This window comes from Marmota monax, unplaced genomic scaffold (genome assembly GCF_021218885.2).
Source record: "Marmota monax isolate L192 unplaced genomic scaffold, Marmota_monax_Labrador192_F-V1.1 WCK01_AAM20220418_F8-fsc01212, whole genome shotgun sequence".
In the NCBI taxonomy this organism is placed as follows: Eukaryota; Metazoa; Chordata; class Mammalia; order Rodentia; family Sciuridae; genus Marmota; species Marmota monax.
In genome coordinates, this window is record NW_026693961.1 from 62851 (window position 1) to 86135 (window position 23285).

The 23285-nt window shown below is 37.7% G+C and overlaps 2 protein-coding genes and 1 pseudogene across 2 annotated transcripts; 2 read left to right on the top strand and 1 right to left on the bottom strand.

Annotated features, from left to right (window-relative positions):
- Window positions 1-2928: 2928 nt before the first annotated feature.
- LOC124106349 (olfactory receptor 1052-like) lies at window positions 2929-3900 on the top strand (annotated as a pseudogene).
- A 3640-nt stretch (window positions 3901-7540) lies between these two features.
- LOC124106351 (low-density lipoprotein receptor-related protein 11-like) lies at window positions 7541-10514 on the bottom strand. Its single transcript, XM_046463958.2, is given in 2 exon segments — window positions 7541-9473; window positions 9476-10514. Coding segments are annotated over 2 exon segments (1527 nt in total). The 5' UTR covers window positions 10326-10514; the 3' UTR covers window positions 7541-8796.
- An 11276-nt stretch (window positions 10515-21790) lies between these two features.
- LOC124106350 (olfactory receptor 1052-like) lies at window positions 21791-22729 on the top strand. Its single transcript, XM_046463957.1, has one exon. The coding sequence runs from the start codon at window positions 21791-21793 to the stop codon at window positions 22727-22729; it is 939 nt and encodes a 312-aa protein (XP_046319913.1).
- Window positions 22730-23285: the final 556 nt, after the last annotated feature.

Below are 23285 nucleotides of genomic sequence, written 5' to 3' on the forward strand. Positions count from 1 at the left end.
TGAGGACTCAACTCTTCTACATTTCTTAAATCTCTAATGTCTAATATGTTTCCCTACACAGAGGACACACTCTTTGAATAACAAATACATGATATAATAATGTTGTTAATGAGATATATTTTCCATAGAACATAGGACACATTCATACTTATATGAACTAAAACCTAGGAGTAGAGTAGGGTCCAATAAGAAAAGAATGATTTATTTTATACAAAATTGATTTTTTTATAAACCAGCAAAAATAGTATAAGGCTCAACAAACATTCATAGAATGGTCAAATTATAGAGAATGTTCTCCCTTCTCTGGGTTTTGCCTGGATAGATTATTATTCCCTTGATGGAGTCTAGAGAGCAGGAAGAATCTGTCATTCTTAATATAAGATACATAGGAATAAATTATTTATATAGATTTACCTCCTATTAGGTCATCTCAGACATTGTATTACCATATGTTAAAGATTTTTACATCTCATAATCAAACATCAAATGCCAAAGCAATTTAAATAATTAATAGCAAAATATAGTTAAACAAAATTCTTGATTTTTCAATACATTTCTCTTCTTACATTTAGAAAAAAAAAAGGTCAATTTGGTATTTAGACACATGTATGTAGACACACACACAAAACACACACACATACACACACACATACATACACACTTACACAACCCCTAAAATAATAATTTGTTCATTTCAATTCTCCCATTTCCTTAGTTCTCATCTCAAAATCTGTGCAAAATGGGATGACTTCTGGTCAGTTTTTCCACTGCCACCTTATTGAAAGACATAGTCATCTTTCTCAAAAAGTTTTGAGACAGCTTTCTAAATGTCTTTCTTGCTTCTATTCTGGATTTACAGTAGTCTGTTCTCTAAGAAAGTCCTAGAGCAAAAACCTGTAAAAGTATTGTTCAGGTCATGTGATCCTTTCTGCAAAGCTGCTTCTCATCTTATGAGAGAGTTTCCAAATCCTTACAAAGTACTCCTAGGAAAAGAGTGTCTATTCCTCCTCAGTCACTCTCCCTTGTCTTCTTGGTTTGATCAATTTATTTTGTACTTTGATTATGCAAATTCCCACTCTTAGGGCTTGGAACTTGCTGGAACATTCTTTCTTCAGATATCCACATATCTAATTATACCACTTCCATCACTTTACTGCTCATATTTCTCCCTCTGTAGAGTTCTTCTTTGAACAACCTAGATATGGTAAATTGAAAGATGGTTCCTAGTAAGAGTCAAGTACTGATCCTTTATACTTTACTTTATATGTAAAAGGGGATTTGTCTCCTGTGAGTCTATTCTAGATCAGGAGATACGGAGATTATCCTGGATTAGCAGCATGGACACTAAATATAACAATTACTCTTGTAAGAAGGAGGAAAAGGGAGATTTTGCTATGAAAGAAGGTGGTACAATAATGGAGAAAAGTGCTCTGCTACTCTCTATGAAATGAGAAGAAGGGGCCTATATGTAAAGTGCATCTCCAGTAGCTCAAAAATGCAATGAGATGGATTTTTCCCTAAGGGGTTCTGGAAGGAGTTTGGCCCCGCTGACCCTTACACTCCCACCTAATGAACTAATTTCAGAATTCTAACCTCAGAACTGTAAGAGAGTAAATGTTAGCTATTTTAAGTCACCAATTTTGTGCAGCATTGTGATAACAGCAAAAGAAAGCTAATATATAATAGAATACCTACAATTTATTTATTTTCACTTGCTTGCTTTACTTTTTTTTAACAGTATTAATCACCACTGCATAAATCAGTATGCATATTCTTTATTTCCCTAACAGAGTATGAGCTCTCTGAAGTCAGGACACTTGTCTTGTTCATTTTACATCTCTAGAAAATACAATATATTTTGACATAGAGCAGCAAATACTGCATATTTATTGAATGTGTGAAAGTACATGTAGATAAACTAATTTGTTAATATTTTGCCATAATTAATGTTGAATTGGTAACATATCATGTCAAAAATATGTGAAATAAGTTACACCCTATGTTTTTTAAAACAAAAAAAAATCTGATAGTTTTGGTGCTTCACATGACACCTTGCTTCTCTACAATGGATTTTCAAGTTTATTGTTTTAATTCTGATAAACAACAAAAGTGTAATTACAAAATTACATGAAGAAAACAAATGAAAAGACTTTCAATTTAAATGACAGTCCTAATTTTTGAACAGTCTTAACATTAAGTAGCAAATAAAAGACTCTTTTTTTTTTCCCTTCTGGACTCAAATTTGCTACAGGGCACAGTCCCTGATTTTCCACGTGGTTAGAAGGTCAGGCAAAAAGAGGTTTGTGGTTTGATATTTGGAAAAGAAAAGTGTGCATATTATGAAAGTCAAAACCTTGAGCTTATCTGGGAGTAAAAAGTAGGTACAGGTTACCCATAAGATATTGGAAGGTTTGTTATCTCTGGATTGTAGTCATGTCACACCCATGGAAAAGGAGTGTAGGCATAAGTTATACAAGACGTAGACCAGGATATGGATTTGAATGTTCAATATATAATTTGTAAGCACTTTTTAGTTGTCAATGGATCTTTATTTTATTTATTGATATGTGGTGCAGAGAATTGAACCTAGTGCCTCACACATGCTAGGCAAGTGTTCTGCCACTGAGCTACAACCCCAGCCCTATTAATAATATTTTTAGATTATAAAGTTTCTTATCATTTTGATGTGGAAATTGATAACCAGGGAATAAAATGATTAGAAATACTGAAATTTTGAGCCATAGCATACAGATACAGATTGTCTATCACACATATGATCCACTGCTGAAATCAATTTATTTTCTCCATTTATGTACAGGGTATTCTAAATATCTTATGCATGATGAATACTGAATCAAGGAGGTCATTTTTTTTATCTAAATGACATCATCTTGTTCTGCTACTAAGGAGTCATATCAACCTGAATGCATGGGAGGCTAGAATCATACAGGTGTGGAGGAATTCCTTCTGGTAGGATTAACTGAAAATACTTATTTGCAGATCCCTCTCTTCTTACTCTTCACCCTTATTTATCTCATCACTCTGACAGGTAACTGGGGGATGATTGTCTTGATCAGATTAAGCACCCAGCTTCATACTCCCATGTACTTCTTCCTTAGCAATCTCTCTTTTTGTGATATTTGCTACTCTACTGTCTTTGCTCCTAAGATGCTGATCAATTTCCTATCCAAACATAAGTCCAGTACGTTTTTTGACTGTGTTCTACAGAGCTTCTTTCTTGCAATGTATGTAACCACAGAGGGAATCCTCTTGTCTATGATGGCTTATGACAGGTATGTGGCAATAGCGAACCCCTTGATGTATACAGTCATTATGACAAAAAGCATCTGTATTCAAATGGTCCTTGCATCTTACTTGGGTGGTCTCATTAATTCACTGACACACACTATAGGATTGCTCCAACTAGACTTCTGTGGTCCTAATGTTGTGAATCATTACTTCTGTGACATCCCTCCTCTCCTGAGGCTTTCGTGTTCTGATGCCCATACCAATAAGATGCTGCTTTTAGTCTTCTCTGGGGTCATTGCAGTGTTCACTTTTATTGTCATCATGGTCTCCTATATCCGCATCATTATTGCCATCCAGAGAATCCACTCTGCTGAGGGGAGGCGCAAAGCCTTCTCCACCTGTGCTTCACACCTGACTGCAGTGACCTTATTTTATGGGTCTGTGACCTTCAGCTACATCCAACCAAGCTCTCAGTATTCCCTTGAACAGGAGAAGGTGTCTGCTGTGTTTTACACATTGGTGATCCCCATGCTAAACCCACTGATTTACAGCCTGAGGAACAAGGATGTGAAAGATGCAGCAAAAAAAAATCACTTCTATGGAAGAGAAACCCCACTTGACTCAATCCTGTATGTGGACTTGCTGACCTAACTTTACCCTGCAAAGAGACTTTGTTTACAGTTGTGTCAAGACAGCATCACAAACAAAACTAGAAAAGAGATACTGTTAAGCTACTTGGCACAGGAATTTTGAATTTGACCTGAAGGCTGAAAATCACTCTATTGAACCATTCATTGTTTTGGTAGCAACATAGTTTCATTATTTCAAAAGCTGAAAAATGTTTCTAATAAAATCTCATGCTAAATCTGAAGGTGATTATCATGGCTGTAGAAGAATATGACAATGATTCATATCAAAACAATATTCTAATAAGGGGGATTTATCAAATACATTGGTGTCTCAGAGAAGTATTTAAATGTTTCCTTGGCATGATTTTCTTAGATCATACCATTCTATTTGTTGTAAAAATGTTATCATTTAAATAAAATTTAATATTTTCCTTTTTACATTTATATTAGTCATAATAGCATTCTAAAATGGCTATAGAAATATGACTCATTACTTATATCTTACTTATTCAACATATTTCTATTGAGTACCTTTATTGTTCTAGTTATATTGCATTATACAAAACTAAAGATACTTGAGCAAGAGAATCACAGGTATTAGACGAACAAAGAATAAAGGTACCTGGTAAAAAGGAAGTAAGCAATATTTGAAGATCTTTGGTTCTAAAAAAGAATTATTTTTTAAAAAAAGCATTTGACATTAAGAATGACAGGTCATATAGGACCATATGTCTCAAGCAACTTTAATAGGATACCGTGTTTTAAGGCTCTCTCAATGGCTAATAAATGATGTATCCTAAGTGAAATGCAAATGTAATGCTGTAGAAAATTTTTCATGATATCATTATTATCATCAGCATATTGGAAGTTAAATGAACAAACAATTTGGGGGAGGGGTGCATTGAAATTGTCAAAAATTTTTAAAAGCATGCACATATATAAGGTATTATAGGTGAGCAACAGAGAAAAGGATATATATTTTACAGCTTTTCATGAAAATCAAAAACAGATCCTGGTAAGTCATTAGCTTTGTGGTAATATGGATTTTGAACCTTTGCCGCTTCAATAATAAATTTGATACTGAAATATTGTTAGATTTGTGAGTTTAGCTTTTGTTATTAGATAAAAAGTTTTATAAGAATTTTTAAATGTTTTATTGGAGTAATAAAGTTTTCAGGAGGAAAAAAAGAAGGATATAAGAATCTGGGAGTCATTACAATTACTAAGAAGGAGGTTTTTTTTTTTTTTTTTTTTGAAGATTGTGTAGCCAAGAACAAAGCCTAAGAGGTGAGATGTATCCTGCAGTAGTTAAGAAATAGCAAAAAGTTTGGAATTGTAGCAAGGAAAAAACAAAGAAAATGTTTTAAAAGTGAGTCATCACCTGATGTATGGTGAAGAATGATTGAGGACTTCATATTTGAAGAAAGGCAAATTTCCTGATTTACAGAAGGGGAAGTCAATCTAGTTCAGTAATAAGTGGATCATACAATGCTTTAGTATAAATTCAACTGAATGGCAAGAGGTTGAACAGAAATTCAGCTAAGTGTTCAACGTTGTGTTAGCAAGGTCATTATAGCAAAACTTGAAGAAGCACACTATAGGACTTTTAGATGAAAACAATCAAAATGACTCCAAGACAGTTTCAACATATGAGCAAAGATGAGATAATAAGAACATCAAATATTTATAACATATGTATTATTTTCAAGCATACATATGATATTTAAAATGTTGTTAATACAATAAGATCAAAAAAAATCAGTCTCTCCTGCACACATCCCACTGAACTGGTAGAGTGGGCTGGCTAAGAAACTAAAGCTAAGTAAAATAGAATGAGGCAAAAAACACAGGACACAGAAAATATTTTTAAAAAGCCGGGGTAGGACTGGTAAGCCAACCAGACAGATGGAGCTTCTCGACTAAAAGGCAAAATGGAGCCTGCACCTGCTTTATTTATATCAGAGAACATCAAAGTTCTTCCATAGAAAGTTCTTCTCCCTAAAAGGTTAAAGACGGTCTGTCCAGTTACCAATGGGTTATGCCTATCTCAAGAGCCACCACAAGACAGCAAAGGTAAAAGTCAAGTGCCTTGGGCAATCTATTGCATGGGAAAGCCACTGGTATTTCCCAAGGTTAAACCTAAAATCTCCCTGGCTACTTGCTGAGAGAGGATCCTCATGTGTTTTTTAAGAATGGTTCCCCACAAGACTCAGTACAAATCAGAGAATTATGTGTACAAGTTCCATATCTGTAGTCAAGAAATGTAAATTTGCTAAACTCAACTTTTACTTGAAAAAACGAAATAATTCAATCACTTTAAATTTTGTAAGCAGGTGAGTAGATCACTAATATATGAATAGATTTCACTATTATCTATTAAAAGCTGAAATATGCAGGCTAGAAAAAAATTAAAAATGCATAATTCTGTAAAATTTACAGAATTTATATATTTAAGTTACAAAAAAGTCAAAATTGCAAAATAAAAAAAATAATTTAACATAATGAACAGGGTTTGCAAACCACATTAAGAAATAAAGGCACTGCCTTGTATTAGATCATGAACTTTGAGAAAGCTTGCATATGTACTATACACTAAAAAATAACATTGAATTATTAGAATAAAAAAGTGTGTGTGTATAATATATAATTTGTGTGTATACATATTATATTTTATGATAGAAGAGTAAGGTTTAATAAAGACATTGAGAATGTAATAAAGCAATTTTAGTTATTGCAGGTGGTGGTTTTAGGTAAGGGATATATGAATGAAAACAAATATGATTAACTTTTTAATTTATTTTTTAATGTCTTCTGTAAAATCAAAGTGTTTAAAAATTTCAAAGATTATGAAAATATGGGACAAATTACTTATAAATTAACAAGAACATTATTTTCTTCTGGATGGTTGGAATAATTTTTGAAATAATTATTTTGAAATAATGCACCATTATTTCTACAAAAATAAGGGATGAAGAAAGATTTAATATACAGAAATCATCCATAGGAAAGAAGTGAATGACTGCTGTAGAAAAAGATCACGGGTATAGCTAGTACTTCATACAGGGGTATGAAGTACTAGCTATACCGGTGGAGAGATGAGATGGCTTTTTTTTTTAAAGAATAAAATACAATTTATTAAAGGAATATTGTTTATGTAATATGGGACATCTTAAGTAAATCAGTACTATAGCGATCCTAAATTATTATTAATTTCTACATGTATAAAAGGTTTGGTGATAGATGCATGTGTTATCAGTTTCATTGGGTATGGCTATAGGTGGCATCCTTCTGTATAAAGATACTGCACAGCATCACAGGGAGTACACACATATTAAATTCATTCACACAGTCCATTTCTCTTAAACTGCCACTGAAATTTAAATCATTGCTCAACTCTAAACATTCCACAAAAACATGAGTTTCTCAGGAAACAAAAAATGATTATTGGTTTTTCTAGATCTTTCCACTTGCTAATGTGTTTTGATATATTTCCCACCCAAATTAAGTCCTTTGCTAAAGGAACCACCTACTTTAGATAGTCTAAAAATAAACTACTAGACTCTAGAGTATTTTTCAAGTGTTTTAAAAGATTTGTCTTTTATGGTAAAAAAAAAAAAAAAATATATATATATATATATATATATATATATATATATATATATATATATATATAAATAGGAACATCATGTAAGCATAGACAGGCACTGCATCACACATTCCTCTCAGTGGGATAATTATTCTAGAGTGTATCTAATCCTGGCATTAAATGTGTATGAAATAATTTGTCTTTAAATACCTACAGATTTAGAAAGGAAAGATAGAATGCCAGTTTTCTCTAAGGATGAATTTGTGCAACACTGCTTTCTACTCTGGAACACATGAGCTTGGCCCTAGCTGACTGACGTCATAATAATATTGGATAGCATTTTCAAAATGGAAGAAAAAAACCTGGCTTGTTCCATTAGATCAAATAACCTGCTGTCACTTAAACATGGTGACATTTTTATAAAAGCTGTACCCCAAAATCCATTTAACATCCTGCTGTTTTTCTTTCATCAAAAAATACTCATCTTGAAAACTGGTGACTGTATGAATGGGCTGCTGCGCTGGACCATGGAACAGTGGTGAGCAGAAATCACAAAGTATTAATTATCCACCTGTTGATAAAAATACTTTGTACACAATGTTTAGAGTTGTCCTCAGGTAAGTTTCTGTTAATTTTTTTGGCCACCAGAATTACTTCCACCTTGATTTCCTATCTCACTTCGTAACCATCTTAGAGGTGTTTTTAATCCAAAGTCTAGCTTTTTTTTTTCCCCTCTGAAGATCAGCCTAAGGAGGCCCCCAACTATATGACATGATGTCAAAGGCATTGGGAAGAACCCACCTTCCTCTCTCCTCAGGCTTCATCTGTTCTAAAGATTTGTAAATTGTATATATATCTGCCATAGGTAACATTTCATTGAGAGTATAAACTTCCTTGAAATCCATCCTAAGGAACATGTTTTTCAGAGTAAAAGAAAAACGGGGCACTGGAGATTAAAGAAGACTAGCGCCACAGGAAGCTATACCTAAAGTGACCCAGTACTATCAGGGCCCAGTGGGCCACATCTCAAAAGCTAAGTGTGAATGCCACCACTCTGAGGCCATCTTTGGGGATACTGACAAAACTGCCTCAGCTGACTACAAATTTCTATTTCTAGGGACTATTTAGTAAATCAGAATTAGATCTGTAAAAGTCTTTAATCACATTAATTTCTCTCTATTGAAATATTTCATGTATTTAAGGACAATCTTTCTATAGTAAATAAAGGTTTGTGATTTGCCATTTAAAAACAAAAGAGGCTATAAATACTAGAACCTAATAAAAGAATAAATTGTACATGAAACACATTCTTCCCCTAAGTGTTTACATTTGCTACAGATACATCCCATTTATGAGGTAATCAGATTCCTCAGATGTAATGGGACCAGCTTTCTTCAGTTTCTGTTTCACCAGTCTCAGCCGGCAAGCAACCATGAGAAGCAGCAGAGCAGTGATGGCCAAACCCAATGCCAGGGGTAGCACTGCACCTGTTTCTGGGGCTGGGTGTTCTCTTCTGCCTTGTTCACTCTTGGATTCAAAAATATAATTTTCCTCTTTTCTGTTGTTGCTTGAGGAATGACTACCTGGCATCACAGGAATGATTTGGCTCTCTGGTCCCCAGGAGGTGGAGTGAATTCTCTTCTCTGAGACTGATGAGGTGACCAGCAGGTTGGGGGCAGTGACTTTCTGGGACTTTTCCAACAATGAGTGCTCCCTTGCATGTTCACTCAGGCCCATTGTGTCTGGCTGGGCAGGACTAGCTGGCGTGTGGCTCACCATCTTGTGGTCAAGGCCCAAGTTTTGACAGAAAGCCTCGTCAGACCCATCAGGACATTGCGGCTTGCCATCACACGCCAGGGAGATATCAATGCAGCAGCCATTGTCACAGAAGAAGTGGTAGCGTGAGCAAACATTCAAGCACCCTCTTGTGGAGTAGGTCCTGGGAAGCACTGTCACGGACACATTGTCGGAGCTTCTCTGACCAGCGGTGTCAGTCACGGTCAGCTGGAGGTGTATGTTCCTTCCTATAGGTGGGTCAGCTTCAGGGTTCCTGGTTGAGGCACCTTCATGTCCACTGATGGGTCACCCTGCAGCAGTGTCCACTCATACTGGATGATGGCATGGTCATCTGTGCTTTCACGGCCATCCAGAATCACCCCATCTGTGGGCAGATGCAAAATCACATCCTGCCCAGCCTTGCTAAGTGGAGGTTCATCCTTGTCCAGCCGGGGAGAGGACCAGGCGGTGGCCAGAGCGGGGTCTCCAGCTTCCAAGTCTCCTAGCCCGGTGTCTGTGGCGCGGCTGAGACTGTAGCTGCTGAAGCCGCGATGCGGCGCGAACTTGCAGACACTGCGGCCGCGCACAGTGCAGTTGAAGAGGTAGCAGCCGAGCGCGACCGCCGGGGACACAGGCAGCCTGGGCAGCTCCACCACCGCCACCGAACAGCGCGGCTCGGAGCAGCAGGCCGCCACACACTGACGCCAGTCCCGCACGGCCGCCGGTGCTCTCAGGAAGCTGGCACCTGCCGCGATGGAGTCCTTGGTTCGGATGATGGCGTCGGGCATGGCGCTGTAGCCGTCGCCGCCGGGGCCTGGACAGCCTTCCCGCGGGCCGATGCCGGCGCGCAGCTCCAGCTCCAGCTCCTCCTGCGGTCGTTCCTGCTGCAGCTGCCGGCGGAACTCCTCCAGCAGCTGCTCCACGCCCGAGAGCTGCGCGTGCAGCTCGGACAGCGGCGCCGCCGGTGGCACGGCCGTACGACCGCTGGGCAGCCACAGGCAGAGCAACAGCAACCCGCGCAGCGCCTGGTGCCGCCGAGGCTGCCGACGCCCCGAGTCCGCGCCCTCCTGGGCGGCGACGGCCATGGCAGGCGGCAGCGGAGGGGAGCGAGCCTAGGTCGGCCAAGTGACTAGGGAAGCGGGGAGGCGGGCCTGGGCCCCTCCTGCGGGGCCGCGGCGGGCACTAGGCCCCGGCCTCAAAGCCCGGTGTCCCCGGGGCCTGGCTGCTCCCCAGGGGTCGCGGGCGCGCGGGCGCCGGCGGGAACCGCTGCAGCAGGAGGCATAGCCGGCGGGGCCTGGCAAGGCTCCTCGCTCTCCGCTGACGCGCTTCCCCGACCAGACCCCCGAGATGGCTTTTTATCACTGTGATTCTGGGACATTTACAAACACAGAGGGCTCTGCAGGAGTTCAGGGGAAGTCAGTTGAGCAGTTCTCAGAAAGAAGCTTCTTAGGTATTACCCAACATGGCTGCATTTTCCCTCAGGGCATTAGCTAAATTCTGGCCTAAACAGGTCTAGAGACTAAATAAATTGACATGTAGAGATACAGACAAATAAATAGAGAAGTAGGAAAAAAAACCTAGCATGATATGGTATATATATATGGTATATATATATATATATATATATATATATATACACACAAAAGAAAGGAAAGAAAGGAAATTTTTGATAGGTGATGGATTCCAGTGTAGAACTTTAGAAAAACAAAGAAGATATTTTGGTAATGCCCAAAATAATAAAAATAATACAGACTATGACCTGCCTAAAGGATGGGCTACCAATTTTGAGCACTTGCCCTGTGACTACTCTGGGAAGAGACACCAGAGTGGAGCTTTGAGCAGTTGTGTAGGCTGGAGAAATGAACTGCTTCCTATATTGGCATACACACAAGACCAGGTTTGCTCCATGAGAATTTCTCAGGGGAGAAATATGAAGACAAAGATTTGCTAGAGGGAAGGACCAGCAATAAATACAGATTTTTTTTTTTCTTAAAACGGTTGGCAGACTTTTATGCCACTGTGCACCAGGTTGAGAGGATGAGAATTAAAAAAAAAAAAAAAAAAAAAAAACACAAGTGAAAATGAAAGAGAGATCAGTGCAGTCCAGGGAGATCTGGCGGGGGAGGGAGGAGAGACAGACGGAAAGTAAAGGAACAGTGGAATGAAATAGGCTGTGTTATGGGAGTACAGATAGAAACATACTGGAGCGAATTTCACCTTTGTGTATATGTATAAAGCAATCAGTAAAATAAATAAGCAAACGAATAGAAGGAATTCCATTACAACAGAAGAAGGGGAAAGGGGGGGGAGTAGAGGAGGGGAAGGAAAATAGTGGGGACTGAAATGGAGTAAATTATATTCCATGTTTGTGTGAGTATCATGTATAACTATAATGCACTAATACAAATTAAAACACACACACACACACACACACACACACACACACACACTGCTCTGAAGGCTCCAAATTAAGCTGAAGAGACAGCATGGTCATTCTCAGTGTCCAGGGGCTTGGTTGACAATGTCCTACCACCTACAGGCCTGTACCCAATGCAGCCAGTGGCCCTGTCAACATACACATTACAAGGAATTCTAAGGTGCACAGGGAAGAAAGATGAGACCACTACTCCAAAGTTTTGAAATTCAATCTCCTGCACTGTTTAAGGGTGGAAGAAAGTGAAAGACAGAGATAGACAGAGGTCAGCCTCTTAATCAAAAGCCAGAACTTCTCATCCCCAGAAACTCAGAAACAGGGAGAAGTGGAAGAAATATGAAGTCAGATGCTGAGCCAGTGAGTGCCAGAACAATTAAATTTAAATTTCTACCTACCAGGAAATGTGAAACCCTTCCTTAAAAAAATAATAATGTCATCTTCAGTTTCTCTGTTGCTTCCACGTACAGGGAAATAGCAAAAATTTAAGTTTCTATCTACAAAATGTGAAACGCTTCTCTCATAATGTCACCTTCAGTTTCACTGTTGCTTGCACTCACGGGGAAACAGCAAAAAATATAATCAGAAAAAAAAAAACACAAAATACAACAGGTCCAATGAATGTCTGCTTGATAGAGCTAGAAAAGGCTTGCACAAATTGTATAGTTAAGATATTGAAGAAAATAAAGAGTTGGAACAATTGTTTAAGGTGAAGTGATTAAATGAAAATTTAAATGCACAAAAAGGACAACATAAAATTTTATGAAAAAATGCTATGATCTCTAAAAATAAGAATTTCTTTAATGTAAGAGGATATCAGACAAAGTAAAACAGTATTAATAAACTTAAGCACATATCAGTATAAATTGTCTCAACTGAATCACAGAGAGAAAAAAATTAACAAAACTAGGTCAGAGACAAGTGAAACTCAATCAAATGGTGTGAAAAACATTTCATTGAATTCCCAAAGGAAGATGAGAAGATGAATAGAAAGCAGATTTTAAATAAAACAACACAAACTGACTATAATTTTCCTAAACCAATGATTTCAACTAACATATTCAAAAGGAGAAAAGATGCCCTCCTCTTAGCAGTCTTATCGATTATATTTAAAACTAATTACAAAAAGTTGTCCACTGTTGAATGAATAAGCATTTTTACATATTAACAAAATGGTTAACCTAGGGGATGGGATTAGGAAAGATGGTAGATGAATCAGATGTAAATTTCCTGTGTTCTTATATTAATACATGACCTGTGAAAATCCACATCATGTCCAACCATGAGTTGTTCATTCCCTTTGTCTAATCTAATGAACATCTATTCTTCTCCCCCCATTTCCTTGTTGTGTAAATCTCCATAGTACTTTTCAGATTGGGCCCTACATGTTCTTCTGGTAGGTGCAGGGTCTGGGGGCTAATGCTTATATCCTGGATCCACTTTGAGTTGATGATGAGAGCCATAGCCAAGTAGGAATGACATGGCATTTTTGGTTAAGGTGACCCTGCTCAGGGATTAGGGTGGCTCCAGGTTTAGGGTGGATCCTGCTGGATTAGGGTGGCTCCAGGTTTAGGGTGGATCCTGCTGGATTAGGGTGGCTCCAGGTTTAGGGTGGATCCTGCTGGGAATAGGGCGTATCCTGCTGCCTCAGGCGCCTGCTCCTTGAGTTCCCCATTGAGTTCTTGTGGGGTTCTGAGAGAATTGGTATGCAGAGCCCGGTGAAGGGAGTGTATTTTCCCAGAACGTGTGTGTAGAGCCAGTGAGAGTCAGGAATAAAGAGTTGCTGTTTGAATCTACAAGGCGGTGTGGTGGCTCGGTTAATTCATGCCCAGACAGACTGCGGCAAGTTGAGTTTTGTGTTGGGTGAAATATAGGGGTGTAATTTCATTCTGCTATATATGGATTTCCAGTTTTCTCAACACCATTTGCTGAAGAGGCTATGTTTTCTCCAATGTATGTTTTCATCTAGTATGAGATAACTGCATTGATATGGGTTGGTTTCTGTGTCTTCATTCTGTTCCATTGATCTTCATGTCTGATTTGGTACAAAATCATGCTGTTTTTGTTACTAGAGCTTGATAGTAGTATTTAATTTCTGGTATTGTGATGCCTCCTGCTTCACTTTTCTCGCTAATGATTGCTTTGGCTCTTCTGGGCCTCTTATTTTCCAAATGAATTTCTTACTGCTTTTTCTATTTCTATGAAGAAGGTCATTAGGATTTCAATTGAAATTGCATTAAATCAGTATAGCACTTTTGGTAGTATGGCCATTTTGACAATTTTAATTTGACAATGTTAATTCTGCTCATCCAAGAGCATGGGAGATATTTCCATCTTCAGAGGTCTTCTTCAATTTCTATCCTTGGTGTTCTGTGGTTCAAATGGAAAATTTTAATTCAGGAAGAGATTAACAAAAATGCCAAATAGGAATTTCATACTTGAAAAGTACAATTGAAATGAAAAATCCCTAGAGGTCCAAGAACAGAATTGGGATGATACAATGAATGATTACTAAAGTTGAAAGTAGATCAAGAGAAATGATCTCCTTTGCAGAACAACAACAATAACACAAAGAACAAGTAAATGCAAACAATCTCAGAGATCCTTGGGCCATCATAAAGCATAAAACAGACACATATAAGAGTGTAAGGATCCCGCGAAATGTCGGAGAAAGAGACCACCAAGTGACCACTCATGCAGTTGGCAGAAGGGGGATTTATTGAACCAGCATGCTGGGTCTCCATGCCCACTCAAGAAGGGAAAGCAGCCCAGAGCCCCGAGCAGGGGCTGAGCACTGCTTAAGTACACTTTTTGGGGAGGGCGGAGGGCTTTGTATACATCAGAACAAATCATCATGAGGCACGGGAAAATTGAATAACAACTCCTAAACATGATTGGTTCATTCATTGGCGGGAACAGGTCAGGCTGGAGTGATAGGTCATTCCTAAGGAGGGGGTTACATTTAAACTGATTGGTCCAGGCCCTGCAATGCCTACGTGCGACCACACAGAGCCCTTATTAAACAACCAATAGTCAGGGGAAATATTTACTGGGCAGTTCCAAGCATTGTCTCAACAGCTACAGAAATTTCAGGTTTTGCAGGTAGCATAGAAACCTAACGACACCAAATCCTTTACATTTTAACTCATACCTTGCAGCTTAGAAACTTTACAACACCCGGTCTTTTACCCTTTAACTTTTATGCTTTAACTTCAATTTCTTTTACCCTTACAAGAGGTCACAGAGGAGATAATGAGAGAAAGAAAAAATAATAATTATCTGATAAAAAACTATCCATAGCTCCATGCAGTTTGTGGAAGTGTTATAGTCAACATTTCCTGGATATTCTCATTACACAACATAAATACACAAAAATAAGAGAGGTATTGATAGGCCTAAATATGAAGGGGGTACAATATAAAAATGAAATAAAAAGTAAGTGATTGGATGAACGAGCAATAAAATTCAGGAGAATTAAAGACTTTCAAATCAGAAAAAAATAAGTACAACTTTCAATATTTTCAGGGGATATTGTTTTGTACATAGAAAATCCTAAGCAACTGTGTGAAATCAATGTACAAATGTTAATAATGTAAAACATTAAAGGATTAAGTTTCCATTCTTAGATATTCATCAAAATAACTACACAATTAATTTTTTAAAAAGCTTTAATTGCAGCATTATTTGTAATACCTGAATATAGCAAACAGCCCAATTGTCCATTGACAGTTAACTGGATAAGCAGATAATACAAAATATGTACCATGGAATATTACTCAACAATGAAAAAAAACAGATAATGACTCATGCAACTATATTGATGACTCTGGATGCATAATCATCTTTAAAAAGTGAAGATGATAATAAACACTTACTGCACAGACTTCCACAACCATGGGCTCTTTGTGTATTGATTCAACCTACTTTGGATGGAAAATATTTTTAAAACATGTATTGGGTTTGTACTAAAAATATCCAGATTATTTTTCTTATTATCACTGCCTTAAAAATACAATATAACAGCTATTTATATGTTTTATATTGTATTACTCTAAGTAATCTAGAGATGATTTAAAATACATGGGAAAATGTGCATAGGTTGTGTGCAATTATTACATTATTTATAAAAGGGATTTGAGCATTCATAGGTTCTGCTATCTGTGGAGGGACCCTAGAATCAGTCCTGCATGGATACTGAGGGACATCTGTATCATCTAATTTAATGAAACTCTAAAAAAGCAAATCTCACATAAGGAAAATAAAACAATTCAGCAGTTCCCTTGGGGCTGGAGGTAGAGGAAGGGGTTTTGTTTTTAGGGAGAGCAGGGTACCAGGGATTGGACTCAGGGGCACTAGATCACTGAACCACCCAAGCTACTGGGTTATAGGTGTATACCATCTCTCCAGCAAGGTGGGGATTTCTTGGAAAGAAAAAAAAAATATTTGAGGATTTTATGAAAATGATGTGTTTTGATTGTATCAATATAATCCATGCAGTACAGATTTGTCAAAACTCCTGAAATCATGCCCTTGAAACGAACATGGCTGATTATATCATATTTGTTCCTTAACATCTTTTAAAAAAAATAGAATCATGTTTTCAAAGAAAACCATGTAATATGTCTAAATAATTTTCATATGAAGACTTCTTTCAAGACAAAATATTTGCATATATAAGCTAAATAAATTTCAAGTAATGTTAATATAATAAACTTCATATATAGCTCAATAAATACTATTGAGAAACTAATGTGACTCCATTTTTGAGAAACCAGCCTCTACCTCAGAGCAAAGCCTGTCCAAGGAAGGGGGCGTGACCCTTGTCCTGGGAAAGACCCACAGAGCACTTCTAGGCATATACCCACTCTGCTGAGTTGTTGACTGTAAATAACAGGAGAGGTCTAAGGCGCCAGGTGTCCCTGACTCAGTTAGGCTAGGTGGGGACCCACACCAACCCCCTAGCAACCTCCAATCAGCATGAGACAAGGAAAATACCTGGAAGCCAGATGACCCCCAAGTAGTTTATCGTGATTGATAACATGTTGGGAAACCATGTAGTTTAGCACGTACACCCCTCTTGGCCTAAACCAATCAGTTCAAACGAATCCCCCTCTTGTACTAATCAATCACCCCTACCCAACTTTTTCCCGCCATTGAATTTGCTAATCAATGTTAAGAGCTGTTGTTTGATTTTCCCTCGGAATGGAATGATTTGCTGTGTGATGTTGTGACACATAGAGTATCTTCCCAAAACCTATAAAATCTCACTGAACAAAGGACCAGTACTCACTCCCTGGGACCCCTGCGTCGGGACAGTTGTGAGTCCAGGCTCGAGCTTACAATAAAGACTCTCATGTGCTTGCATTGGATTCGGCTCCTGGAGGTCTATTGGGGTCCCACGAATCTGACATAACACTATAAATACCAATCCTTTTAAATTTTAAATCAGTTTTTATTGCTAATGAAGTCATTAGATCTTTGTTTTCAGGTTTAGTTGACTATTTAATGATTGGCATAGAATCATTTTCCAGTATTATGTGTTTAAATAGAGCATCACGTCTAACTTTAAAGGGTTAATAGAAGACACAGAGGACCTGCTTTAGATACTTTGAATGTAATTATTTTATTTGTATTTTCATTGTCCTTGTGAACTGAATGCTTGCATGTTCAGACATTTTCAAAGTGTTTTCAGAAACTTTTACCCTTAATCCAAAATGTTTTAAGAGAAAAGATATTATTGGTCTGATTAGCATGCTTTATTTATTCTTCACTTATGGACTGGAATGAATTATACTTTTAAAAAACAAAACAAAGCAAAGACTGAACCAGTTCTAAACTGTTCTTTGAGTTCTAAAATAATGAATCTCTATTCTCATAACTCAACCTCAGAAATCACCCAAACTCCACCTCCTACTCTTTGTACATTAGCATTTAATTCACCAGAATTAAGAAATTTTCACTACAGAAGAATAAATTTACTTGCTTTTAGTATGAAGAATGAGGGTGGATTCTTATTTACATGCATATGCAAGGAAAGGGTGTGAGATTTTCTCACCAAAGTCCCGATTTAGGAATTTTAAGATGAAGGCAATAGCATGTAATTTCTGCAAGGACACATCATGCTGGAAGAACAGACATTCAAAAGGTGGATGGAGATAGAACCCTGTCCACTTTATGCTTTTAATGTAGCCCTTCCTGCTCTGCTTCTGAAACTTATTTTTAAAATGGACACAATTTCTTTCTCTTCCCCTCTCCCTGCTCCTCCCTAATCTCTCCCACTTCCCAATCTCTGGGAACACAGGATTACCTTTCTTCCCCATTTTAGGCAGATTCATCTGTCCTTGGGCACACACCCACCTCTGGAAGGAAGTAATACAGACTTTGGGGATGGTCCCAGAAGATCTCAGAAATGACTATCTCCCAAATTAATAAATGAATGACAACTCCAACAGAGAATGAATCACATCCCTGTTCTGCTGATGGGCAGAATCACAGCCTTTGGGACAGGAGTCTCCTGTACTTCTCCTTTGCTAGCAAGACAATAAAACTTCCTTTTTCTTTTTCTCAAAACTGTGTTCTCATTATTAAATTGGCATTAGGGACAAGGATGGAGCTTTTGGTAACAGTGAGGTTTCCTTGAAGGAAAAGTACTGATTTTAGTTGTCTTTAATGACATTTATGTCACCCAAGGGAGTCAAAGAATGAAAATGTTTTCTTTCTACCAGATCTTGTTCTAGTACCTTAAAGTCCCTTGAAATGTGTGGTTTTTTATTTGTCTTCCTTTCCCCCCACCCCCTTAGGCTAAGGAAAATATTCTGAAAGCATACTGACATACCTTTCCTAAAGTACAGAGCTGAAATTATTATAAATTCCATTGATTTTTATTTTTCCTTTAGAAATCATATATACTGTTTTTCTCCATTGCAGCTTCACATTTCTTTCTATTCATTATAATATTCAGGAGATGAAATGCCTTAGGGACGCCATTACATTCTTGAGAGTTCTCTAAATCCCTCAGGAAACACTAAGCAACTTTTAAATAATGTATGTATTCTATCCATTTAATCAGCAGGTAACTCTAGGGAACACATTCCCATTTGAATTAAGGTAAATATATAACTGAATCCTCAATCTAAACTTGTCTTTTGACAGGATGATTTTTTAAGCAGCTTGAGCTAACTTTCATACCAAGGATTCTATGCCTGTGCCTCTCCTATATTAAAAGATAAGTTTGATTTCCAATCTGCTGCCTCTTACTACTATCATTACTCCATTTATGCACCATTATACAAGTAAGATATACTTAACTGACTTGTTTAGGATTTGGACCTTGCTTTTGAAATATAGGGAAATAAATAGAGCACAGGAATGGGCAGTCACAAATTCCTAGAAAAGCTGAGGTGTTCATTATTTTTTGCTTTCATTAGTAAGTTAAATTCACTTCTTCAAATCTTACACACATAGATTCTACACGTCATTTAAAATGCTTTGAATAAAGAAGGAAAAAATATTCGGAATTTAATCTGATAAACACTTCAAATACCAGGAGCAAGTGAAACTGTAATTTATCTCCCCTATATGCTAAATTTCTCTTTTTCTTCATCAATATCCACCTTGTGGTGTGCCTTTTACTGAGAGTATTTTAAGTATCTATGTTTCAATTCATTGGAATATTCTTCCTAAAGGGAGAATTGCATCTACAACATGACTACATATTCCCATGGATATTATTTACCTATCACTATGGATAATCTAGATCTAACATAATTACCTCCTCATTTGTTATTATCTGAGTATTCTTGTTCTTTTTTCTAACTGAGTCAATGTAAAAAGAGTCCCAAAATGAAATGATAATAAAACCAGCAAAAAAAAAAAATCATTCTTTACTTCATTCTATGGAGATAAAATGACCCATATTGTAACATTTAAAATATTTATTTACATTTATGCCTGGTTCAAAGGGAGCAAGGGGCAGTTTTCCTCATGCCAATTCTCATGGAAGATTCCCCTCTGCCCAGTTCCAGAAAAGGCTGAAGGAAGCTGTGGGGTTGACCTTGAACACAAGCAGAGACACAACCTGTGCTGGACCTGTCTCTGTCCAAGGGACAGGTGTTTTCTGTGTAGCACTCTCCATGTTCTGCAAATGATTTTCAAATAAAGAAGAGTTTATTTATCACTAAAACAAACTTACTAATAAACATAGGTAACAGCATATTCCTAAGGATTGAAACAAAGGTCAGGAAAATAAGACATCCTCTTTGGAATGAGGCAGAGGAATGTGTGAGAAAAATTAGAGTGCACTTTAAAGACTGAGAAAGGAAATAGATAACCAATTCACCTTATCCAGCAGGATATTGGGGAACAATTCTTAGGAATATGACATAAAATAAATAAGAATGAGCATCTTCTTCATTTGGTTTCCCCAAAAAATAGCCCATGGTACTTCAGGTAAGTCTGAACCAACTTAGTTAAAATCCAGAAATATTATTCTAAAATGCCCTATTGATTTACATCTTGTGTTTATTTATATTTCCACATTTATATGTAAATGTGAAAATATATTTGTTTTGTCTTTTTTCCAAGTCAAATGTGGTGCCCCTCAAAGATGATATGCATTGGTCCTGTGGAAAAGATTATATACTCTAAGAATTATGTTGCAACTTGGGAAGAAAATTAAGTATTACAAAGAAGGTTCTGTGTGTTCAATAAGTTTGCTTTATTCTGTGGTTTTATTTTGCTCTTTTCTCAGAATAATACAAGGACTTCTGTTTCCTGAGCCTCAGTTACAGTATTTCTATTGAAATTCAAAGGTCAATTATAAATTGCTTTCACCATGTTTCATATTCCAGCTGGGAAATGCCCTCACCCCATTCTAAATGGATGTTCTCAGAAGTCTGTGCCTGTGGCTATTATCTAAGGACAATAAAGACTTTCTAGTTAAAATAACTTCAGAGATTTTGGACTCTGAGTCTCTGCCTTTTGTCACATCCACCTGTTAAAAAATGTGGAGTACTGGTGCTGAAACCTCAATCCTTGTGCTTGATGCCAATCCAATAATGAAAAAAGGGGAAAGGGAGGTTTATTCCTTTGTTAGCAAAGGAGAGACACAGGGGACTCTTGTTCCAAAAGCTGTTTCTGCCCATCGGCAGAAACAGGGGGCTATATTCCATTCGTTCTCTGTCTGGGTTGTAATTCACGTCTTAATTCAGGGAGATAGTCATTTCTGAGATCTTCTGGTACCGTCCACAAAGTCTGGATTTACTCAGGGACAGATAACTCTTCCTAAAATGGGGAAGAAAGGGAGGTGGGGAGATTAGGGAGGAGCAGGGAGAGAGAAAGAGAAAGAAACTTTTCCATTTAAAAAATAAATTGCATTGGCAACACAACAAGGATTATATTCAAAGCATAAAGTGGACCACTGTTACAGTAGTTGAAGAAAGAAAGAGAGGGAAGGAGGTAAAAATGTGGAGTAGGGCTAATTATGAAAACATCAGTGGACATTAGTTACTCTTAAAGTCAAAGCCAGCAGTATAAAAGAGAGCTTCGAGGAGACCATAGATTATATTCTCAACCACAATTTTGTATGCTTTTTTTTAAAAGAGAGAGAGAGAGAGAGAGAGAGAGAGAGAGAATTTTTAAAATATATTTTTTAAAATTTTTCAGTGGACACAACATCTTTATTTTATTTTTATGTGGTGCTGAGGATCGAACCCAGTGCCCCACCCATGCCAGGAAAGTGCGCTACCGCTTGAGCCACATCCCTAGCCCTTTTATGCTTTTTAAAACTAGACTTTTCTTTAGATATCTTTATAATGAGATTGCTTTAGCTTGTTATACACATTAAGACCAGTATTTAAAATTCATTCTGTCACTGAGACAGAAATATTCCTTTATTCATCAAGGCATTTTTTTATGGAAGAGGTGAATAGATAGAATTAAAAGAGTCTAAAGACTTTCTAGTTAAAATTTTCTATTTATATAAGCAGGACGACCAGAGATGAGAAGTCACTAACTCAAGCCACATAGCTACTTAGGATTTCCAAAAGGTATGGATATCATACCATATCTGTTACTTTACTCCAACCCCCTATCATCAACAGGTATCAAAAAATGCAGCACATGGCTTATGTCAATTTTACTTTGGTGACTGAATTCATCCTTTTGGGACTAACAGATCGCGCTGAGCTGAAGGTGCTTCTCTTCGTGTTGTTCCTGTTGATCTATGCCATTTCTTTGGTGGGCAATCTAGGAATGCTCTTTCTAATCCAAATAACTCCCAAACTCCACACACCCATGTATCATTTCCTCAGCTGTCTGTCCTTTGTAGATGCCTGCTATTCATCCGTTTTTGCACCCAAAATGCTGCTAAACTTCTTTGTTAAACAGGAGACCATCTCATTCTCTGCGTGCATTGGGCAGTATTTTTTGTTTGTGTCCCTCCTTACCACTGAGGGCTTTCTGCTTGCAGCAATGGCTTATGATCGATATGTGGCCATTGTGAATCCGTTACTTTATACAGTGGCTATGACTAAAGGAGTCTGCACCATGCTTGTATTTGGGTCGTGTGTGGGAGGCTTAATCAACTCACTGACACACACAATTGGCTTAGTGAAGCTGTCCTTCTGTGGGCCAAATGTCATCAGGCACTTCTTCTGTGACCTTCCTCCCCTGTTGAAGCTGTCATGTTCTGACACATCCACGAATGAATTGCTGCTCTTAATCTTCTCTGGTGTTATTGCCATGCTCACTTTTTTGACCGTGATGATCTCCTACATCTTCATCGTGGCTGCCATCCTGAGGATCCGTTCAGAGGCAGGTAGACGCAAAGCCTTCTCCACCTGTGCCTCACATCTCACAGCTGTGACCCTCTTCTATGGCTCCATAAGCTTCAGCTACATTCAGCCAAGCTCCCAATACTCCTTAGAGCAAGAAAAGGTGGTGTCTGTGTTTTACACCCTGGTGATTCCTATGTTAAACCCACTGATTTACAGTTTAAGAAACAAGGAAGTGAAGGATGCTGTAAAAAGTGCTACAACTATGAAACGTTTTTGTCCTTAATTTCATACCACAAATCCAAAACCAGGAAATAAAACTCTGCTTTCTGTAATAATGCCAGTAAAGATTTTTATTGATGCGTCTTAATCATACAGAGTTCTGAGTTTCATTGTGGCGTATCCATACCTGTACATAACATGATATGATCTGTGCCACTCTTCAGGACAGCAGTCCCTGGAAACCTATAGCTTATTAAGTTGGATCACAGCCATACAAAGAGCTCTAGAAGAACAATGTGCCCTAGGACATATGGCTAGTTATTGTGTTAACTAACCTAAAACTAGACTAAGATTAGGAGGTAGTTTTCTTAGATAATTGATGGCATTTTCATTCCTTTATATGAGCAGAAATTGATGTAAATATATATGCATTTGCTATATGGGTAAGTGAGAAGGAAAAGAGGGAGACCAGGCAAAGATGCACACCAGAGTTTATGTGTCATAGCTGACAAAGGCCATCTCTCTATAGGAGAGAGAGGCAAAATAGGCTTGAGTTCTGGGACTTTTTTGAGGGACGCTCAGAAATAAGAACTGAGGTAGGTTTAGGGTTTGGTTGGTAT